The sequence below is a fragment of the Argiope bruennichi genome, chromosome 6 (genome assembly GCF_947563725.1).
Source record: "Argiope bruennichi chromosome 6, qqArgBrue1.1, whole genome shotgun sequence".
NCBI classification, from domain to species: domain Eukaryota; kingdom Metazoa; phylum Arthropoda; class Arachnida; order Araneae; family Araneidae; genus Argiope; species Argiope bruennichi.
The window spans coordinates 118,329,432-118,338,715 of NC_079156.1; the positions used below are offsets into that span (position 1 = coordinate 118,329,432).

Consider the following 9,284-nt stretch of genomic DNA (forward strand, 5'->3'; position numbering starts at 1 on the left):
ATAAATTTTACCGAACAATTATGAAATGCTATTTCTGGTATCAAGGTCATATTTGAAAATAAGGCTTCAAGAGAAATATACAATACAAATTCATACTTAATGAAATATAACACATGCAATAGTTACAAGAGATAATTCAATTTACTAATACATATACAGTAGATATCTGTATTAAAAATAAAGCCAATTGCGCTTTCACCTTGACGCTCTGTGGGCTTTAATCTACGACTACCAAATTTTATACATATATACATTGGAGTTCTACATTGGGAATACATACTTCTAGTTCTACATTGAGAATACATATTTCTAGTTCCATATTGGGAATGTAAAATTATAAGCTTTTTATTTTGAGATTTTCTTATTAGAATTTTAAATATTAAAAATTAAATGAATGCCAGGTTTTGAGTCCTATTGAATGCACTATTCAAAGTCAAATCATTTTCATTGTTGCTTTTAAAATTTTACATTGCTTCATGTTCATGATCAAGATATGAAGATTCGGTTTGTTCTTTTTATATATAGCTTATTATTTCTTCAGTAGCCCACCACTTGCTGCAATAGCTCAGGCAGAAAATATAATTTAATTAGTAATTGATAGATAAACTGACGAAATATAAAATAGCGTCTTTAAATGCAGTACAATCAATTACAATCCATCTTTAAATAATTAAAATAAATTTGACTATATACTCCAAACAAAATTTGATTTACCAGTTCCTGTGGCGATATGAATTACTTATTGGCTTACATAATGAATTTAACTAATTATTCACTAATTCCAATCAATTGTTCACTAAAAGTTATAGAAAATCTTAATAAATGACTTGACTAAGTATTAGATCAGTGAATATTCTTAAAAATTCATTTGCCTTGTTGAAATACCAAACTTATATGGCTTGATGATTTAAAATCAAATTTTAGCCTTTTTTACAGATTTTTGCATTGAAACATTAATCTGAAACATTGAGTTACGAAGTAATTTTCCTCATTATTTCAGTGTCGTTTGCAAGATATTCCAAATATTGTTTGAAATTTAGAGTGATTAATATAGATAATGATGTCACAGAAGTTATCAAATTATTGCTCAAGCTGAAATATCCCGACAGCGATTAAGAAATCATAATAATTTTATTTTAATAACATTTGCTGAAAATGAAAGAATTTCACTTACATTTTTATTGCTGTCATTACAAAAAATCATTGATACACAAGAATAATTTCTTGTAAAATTAAAGTTGATTGAAAATGTATACGCTTTTTTAAAAAAAATTAAAATATTTGTCTTCGGTAATTGTTAGATTTCATGAATGAGCGAAATTAAATAATATTGCTATTTGAGCTTTAATATCTTTATTCATTTGTCAACAAAATCGAAACTAATTTACAATTCTTGAAAGAAAATGTACACGCATCTAGGGATTTAATAAAAAACATTATAAAACTGCTTCTTTTTATGTAGCTGACTAGGTCGAAAAGTTTATCTTTAATAGATACATCTAATATTTTAATTCTATAACCTTAATTTCTGAATAATAACTTAAAAATAACCATTTTAATTTTAAATCTATGTTTGTTCTCCCGATAGTTGCAATCACTTACATACTTGTGTAATATGCAAGTAACTTTTATATAGTATATTTTACATTTTAAATGCTTATTCTCTCAATATTCTTATTCTTCTCTTTAAATTTTAATATATTCTTCCCTCGAAAAAAAGTAATAAAATAAAATATAACGAATATTTTGCATTTAAATTAGCTACAATAATTTCTCAATAATTTCCAATTCATTTATAAAGATTTTTTTATGGCTTATTACTTCAAAATGAGGGGAAAAAATGAAAAAAAAAATATTATTTACCTGTTGAACCAAAGAATTTGAAAATTATACAAGAATATAATTTATTTCTAAATTCAGGAACTAGATAATGAATTCCTTAAGCCATTAGTAAAAATTTCAACAAATCATTTAAAACACTTTTCAGTTAGATAATGATGGCCTTACAAATGTTTTAACTAAAAGAAATAATAATTGCATATATCTTCCAATTTAAAAAACACTTTTGGCCTTTAACTGATACATTCTTTCTTCATATATGTTTCGTAAATCTAATTTATGCAAAAATTCAATGATATAATCCTTTTATAACATTTTTCTTAAAGTACATCTCGAATAGAGTTTTGTACCTTTGTGAGAAAAAATAAAAAAATATCTATAATTTAGTGATTATTTTCTATTGTTTTGACCTTAATTTTATAGTTCTTTATTATAAATATTTATTGAGAAGTGAAATAACGTTGTCTTTGCATTCAGATCCAATTGTTTTATGGAGACACTATTGGATAGTTGATAGGGAATGGTTATGGGTATTAATGAATGTTATATTAATAAAGAATAAATAATACACAGAATTTCAAAAAAGTAATAAAAAATGTAAGCAATACATTATGAAAGATAATTGTAACTTTTAAATTACTAACATGAAATAAAGTCAAGTTATGTAACTTTAGTATAGATAAGAGTTATTGTGATTTTATATGTATGATTGGTATATTCTGAATGTCTTCCTAAACAAATGTTTTAACTAAAAGAAATAATAATTACATATATCTTCCAATTTAAAAAACACTTTTGGCCTTTAACTGATACATTCTTTCTTCATATATGTTTCGTAAATCTAATTTATGCAAAAATTCAATGATATAATCATTTTATAATCTTTTTCTTAAAGTACATCTCGAACAGAGTTTTGTACCTTTGTAAGAAAAAATAAAAAAATATCTATAATTTAGTGATTATTTTCTATTGTTTTGACCTTAATTTTATAGTTCTTTATTATGAATATTTATTGAGAAGTGAAATAACGTTGTCTTTGCATTCAGATCCAATTGTTTTATGGAGACACTATTGGATAGTTGATAGGGAATGGTTATGGGTATTAATGAATGTTATATTAATAAAGAATAAATAATACACAGAATTTCAAAAAAGTAATAAAAAATGTAAGCAATACATTATGAAAGATAATTGTAACTTTTAAATTACTAACATGAAATAAAGTCAAGTTATGTAACTTTAGTATAGATAAGAGTTATTGTGATTTTATATGTATGATTGGTATATTCTGAATGTCTTCCTAAACAAATGTTTTAACTAAAAGAAATAATAATTACATATATCTTCCAATTTAAAAAACACTTTTGGCCTTTAACTGATACATTCTTTCTTCATATATGTTTCATAAATCTAATTTATGCAAAAATTCAATGATATAATCATTTTATAATCTTTTTCTTAAAGTACATCTCGAACAGAGTTTTGTACCTTTGTAAGAAAAAATAAAAAAATATCTATAATTTAGTGATTATTTTCTATTGTTTTGACCTTAATTTTATAGTTCTTTATTATGAATATTTATTGAGAAGTGAAATAACGTTGTCTTTACATTCAGATCCAATTGTTTTATGGAGACACTATTGGATAGTTGATAGGGAATGGTTATGGGTATTAATGAATGTTATATTAATAAAGAATAAATAATACACAGAATTTCAAAAAAGTAATAAAAAATGTAAGCAATACATTATGAAAGATAATTGTAACTTTTAGATTACTAACATGAAATAAAGTCAAGTTATGTAACTTTAGTATAGATAAGAGTTATTGTGATTTTATATGTATGATTGGTATATTCTGAATGTCTTCCTAAACAAATGTTTTAACTAAAAGAAATAATAATTACATATATCTTCCAATTTAAAAAACACTTTTGGCCTTTAACTGATACATTCTTTCTTCATATATGTTTCGTAAATCTAATTTATGCAAAAATTCAATGATATAATCCTTTTATAACATTTTTCTTAAAGTACATCTCGAACAGAGTTTTGTACCTTTGTGAGAAAAAATAAAAAAATATCTATAATTTAGTGATTATTTTCTATTGTTTTGACCTTAATTTTATAGTTCTTTATTATGAATATTTATTGAGAAGTGAAATAACGTTGTCTTTACATTCAGATCCAATTGTTTTATGGAGACACTATTGGATAGTTGATAGGGAATGGTTATGGGTATTAATGAATGTTATATTAATAAAGAATAAATAATACACAGAATTTCAAAAAAGTAATAAAAAATGTAAGCAATACATTATGAAAGATAATTGTAACTTTTAGATTACTAACATGAAATAAAGTCAAGTTATGTGACTTTAGTATAGATAAGAGTTATTGTGATTTTATATGTATGATTGGTATATTCTGAATGTCTTCCTAAACAATTGTGCCAAATTCAGTCATATTTTATACATTTATCATTTATAAGAGAAAAAATATTGTCAGTTTTCAAAAGTGCAGAAATTACTTAAATGATTATTACAAATCAAACCTCATTTTATCTACAATAACTTCGAATCATTTATAAGAGAAAATTTTTACATACATTTTACATACATAACATACATTTATCATTTATAAGAGAAAAAATATTGTCAGTTTTCAAAAGTGCAGAAATTACTTAAATGATTATTACAAATCAAACCTCATTTTATCAACAATAACATCGAATCATATTATTCTATATGAATTACTTATATATCGCCATAAAATTCAAACCTTCATCTTTTACTGATTTCTGTATCCTTTCCTTCCAATTTATATAAACTACTTTTTAATTTATCAAAATAATTTTATTGTATTAATAGATCATTGTTGGGCAAGAATGAAATTTTAATGCTTTATTAATTTACCCTACATTTATCGTTTTTTTTTATTTTCGGTTTATTTTTTAAAAATATTGTGGTAATGCTTTTATTTGCTTTAAAAGGATACATGAATTGCAACAATAATTTTTATTGTTGAAAAATATGAATACATATGAAAAAATGTATCCAGGAAACCTTAACAGAATTCCGAATAAACACACACACAAAAAAAAAACTTTAAAAAGATTTTAACAATTAATATCAAAAACAACAATTAATAAACTTTTATTGGTTTGAAGAAATAATTAGCGATTGATGGTGTTAAGAAATAATCTTTTTGCATTGATATTATTATGTAAAAACCATTTCAGACTATAATTTTTTTTAATAATATTTTGCACAAAAGTGATTTTTACATTTAAATGGACATGAAAGTATTTTGATCCAGAGCAGAGCAAACTGATAATGTGTAAAATTTCACTAATTAATAAAAATAATAACATTGTAGTTTTCTCACAGATTTTTACAATAACAGCATATACTTTTTTTTACACATTTTATAAAATAATATTCATATATGGATGCCCCTCATCAATATGGTAATAAAATTTGCAACTTTAAAAAAATGAACCGAAATTTTTGAATTGTTAAGATTTGTATGATATTAGAGTATATGAGTAAACGAAAGAATTTTGTTGAATTTAAAAATAAATTTGTCAGCATCTTTGATTATGATTTAGGAAAAAAGAGTTTCAGTTTTTTCATTTCATTTCGATTTGAAGAACAAATTTCAAATTTGAAGAGAATTTAAATTTCAATATACATGTAGCATATGTACATGTATACAATATATGTACTAATTATATGTAAATATGCAGTTATAAGATATATAAATGTATTACTTACATTTTTACTCAATATGTTGCACATATGTATATGAATAATCTGAATTAAGAAGATAATAAGGCAGAAAAGATAGCTATTTCAATTGGTTTCTAATTGAAATGAAAAATTGCATCATAGGTTGTAGTAGCACATTATCTTTAAAATGATGCATCATATTCATGTATAAAATGTGATAAAATCGATAGTATATATTTTTGAGTCACTTTCTTATATATAAATTTTTTAAAAAAAATTGTATTTTGCTTCAAATATTGAAATAGTTTTTCAAATTTTCAAATACTTATTAATGTAGTCTTATATGCATTTCATGAAATAAGACTACTTTATATTATATTGTATTAAGACTACTTTATATTATATTGTTTATATAAATTGGAATATTAAAGTATATAATAATATATTTTAATATTAATATAAATATATCAATTTCATACAATGCGTGTATATTTTAAGAATATTTATAAATTACTTTTATGCCTTTCATTTAATATATACTAAGATTTATTATAAAAATTTAAATATTAGAATATTTAAATATTAAATATTAGAAATATTAGAAAGAAGCGTGTATATTTTAGAATATTAGAATTTTAATATTATTTGTTAAAAATGCAATTTAATATTCTACTAACACATCTTTCTATTTTTGACAATGCGAATTTTAGAAATTCTTTTATGAAGCCGAGTTACGGAAAACATCTCAACCAAAAGGATAATAAACGATAAAATAAGTCCTATTAATAAAATGAAGAGAGAAGATTTTAATTCTTTCAACGTTAGACTAATTTTGCGTTCAATGTAATTTTTGCTCAGTTTTCGTGGTAAGTTATTTAAAAATACCTGATCATCAAACCATTTTTTGTACAATCCAGCTCTTAATATTCTAATAATTTGTATATCCACCTGTTGTTTGCAGCAAAACCCTTTTCTTATAGCAATGGCAACATGCCAGATACCAAAGGAATCTTCCGAAACTTGGATATCGGAATCCGTATTACCTCCAAGTACTAACTGTGTCATTTGCCGAGACATAATTAGAGCTGTTGTATCATCGACCAGATAATTTAAATCTTCATTCATTTCATATTTCCAGTTATGCTGCCTTATGGTTTCTCCCAGCATCTTCAAATAATCCATTTCACTTTTTAATAGCAAATCCACGTCAGCAGTACCTTTCAGAGACAGGCATCTATAATTCTTGTTCAAAACTGCTTTTGACAAATCTCTGAAATCCCTTATACCTGGCATTTTACCAGGCATGGTTACGAAAGACAGAAAACTGACCATGTACAAAAAAGGCATGACGGCCGCAATTGTGAGCCACAGTCCCAAAATTACTCTTTTCCAGTCGGAGAGTCTGGGAACAACTTCAATAGATTGGGTTAAGACGCTACCCAGTATTGCGATGAAGCTGACCAAAAACGAGACATTCTTGAAGATGACCTTTTGGAAAATAAACGCCGACGCAAATATTAGCAAAATGTACAAAATCCATACCCTTTTACTAAAGGGATAAAAGTAACCCATCAGATGCGGAATCGGTCCTGGTTCTTTTACTAAAAAGGTTCTTTCCATAATTGCATATGGGAAGCTGAAATCTACAGCGTGAGATCTTTCCTCTGTAATAGCCATGTATGCAATGCCCATATCTGCCTCTCCTCTTTCAACAGTACCTATGACACCAGACCAGCTTCCATTTACAAGTGATCCCCATTGTCCATCAGCTTGCAGAAAAACATCAAATTCAAATTGCAATGATTTTGCCAGACAGGTAAGAAGTTTTTCTTCGAATGCAAATAAGCCAGTGTTTGTAGGTGTCTTCACCAATCCCAAAAGGTCTGTAATCTGAACTGTAGATATTTTCAGACTATTAGGAAATATCATTGTTGATTTTTCTTTCGGTTGATTTTTAATCTCTTAACACTTTCAAGACAGATAGATGGCAAACAAATGAAGACAGTAACAACCATTAAACTACTCTTCTTAATTTTGGAAGAACAGAAATTTTCAGATTCATGATCTGGTAGCTTCTGTCTACTCTAATCAACAATCTTCGATAGTATTTTGTTCACTTATTTTTATTTAAAAGCAGCAATATAGAGGTACGGTTTTAAAAATTTAAACATCCAAATTCCATTGACAAGCATTGGTAATCAGTAATATAAAACAAGTTGATGGAAAAAAAAATTAACAAAACTTATTATCGTTTGTGTAATAATGCCACGTAATCAAGTAAATGCTGTTTACTTACAGAATATTCCCAGAATACCCTTACACAAATGACTTGGATCTATGAATGACGTGAGTCACCGCCAAAGATTTAGTTTCCCACCACAACTAAAGTTATACTGTAGTTTCTATTGCCAATCAATGCATCGTTTTTATTTTTAAAACACTTCAATATAAAGTATAGGAAATAATTGGTTTCTTTTGTCTCCCTATAAAAATTCCCAATAGAAAGCTGCAACTGAAGAGAAATATACCTTCTATTTTCTATTTATCTTGGAATTTCTAATTTTGCAAGTCTAGAATCTTATTTTTTTTTTAGTCAATAATTCACAGCAGCTGAAATTAAACTAGAGGAATAATGATAAGATTGGATTTCATTGATCTATATTTATTAAAATTGGATATGCCTTGCTATGCATTTTAAATGCTGTATTTTTTTTTAATATTTAATACAATCGAAGATCAGTTGAAGAGTTTCTGCAAGGCAAACGGTGTTGTAGTTTTATCTTTATGGTTATAATTACAAATATTTTTTAATCAAACCTTGCATATCAGCAAAATCAAATATACATAAACTTACATTTGCTTACAAAAAAAATTAAAGCAAAATGAAAGTCTTATTTGTTTTTGTGAAAGAACACTTCATCAAGTTTAATTTCGCAGATATGTTTGTTTTAGAAATTTTGAAAATTGATCCATCGGTTGCACTTTTTTTTTCTGCCTTTCCATTAATTTACTTCTTCAGTCTGAATTTTTCCATCATTTTCATTTTTAATCGTTATGCAGACATAAACAAAAAGTAAGGTCAACTCTAAAACTCGAGGACTTATATTGCAATTTTTGGCCTCAAATAATTGGCGTCTTCGCAAAATTGGTGTTGATTGAAATGACTAAAAGGGGCAGGTTTATTTCGATATACAAGTTAATTAAACGAATTAGTTAACATAATTAATAAATATTTCAAAATTTTCTCTTTCCAACAGCAACTTTTTTCTCTAAATTAATTACTGCTCTGGAAATTAGCCTCAAATAATTCTGATGAAAATTTTGAAAGTTATTTAATGTTTTGAAAAATAATGCGTCGGTTTAGTTTAGTTATATTAACGTCCCATTGTAAAGCAACACTAGGTCTATTTTGGGACGGACCTTGTAATTTTAAACCGCGGTCAGATGACGAAAACGACACCTGAGCTGGCACCCAACTCTCAGGTGTCGTTCTCGTTATCTGACCGCGGTTCAAAATGATGCGTCATTGCTAAATGAATAATAAATAGTTTGACGATACTTCATAAACTATAATGCATTTTATTGTGTAAAAAACAGTGAATTGCGATGTAGTAAAATTTTTACATCTCAGCAAAGCTGTTGTACTAAAATATCAGAATCCTAAAAATTACTTACGTGCCTGTAATAGTTTTCTGAAATGCAGAGTTAGCAAGAA

The 9,284-nt window shown here is 25.8% G+C and overlaps 1 protein-coding gene across 1 annotated transcript; it reads right to left on the reverse strand.

Annotated features, from left to right (window-relative positions):
* Positions 1-537: 537 nt before the first annotated feature.
* LOC129971941 (glutamate receptor-like) lies at positions 538-7,498 on the reverse strand. Its single transcript, XM_056085919.1, has 2 exons — positions 6,455-7,498; positions 538-555 (listed from the first exon to the last, which is right to left on the reverse strand). The coding sequence occupies exons 1-2, from the start codon at positions 7,496-7,498 to the stop codon at positions 538-540; spliced, it is 1,062 nt and encodes a 353-aa protein (XP_055941894.1).
* Between the last annotated feature and the right edge of the window lie 1,786 nt (positions 7,499-9,284).

What these genes read in the sequence shown, in the direction of transcription:
- LOC129971941 (XM_056085919.1), bottom strand. Translation starts at nt 7,498, where the DNA reads ATGATATTTCCTAATAGTCTGAAAATATCTACAGTTCAGATTACAGAC.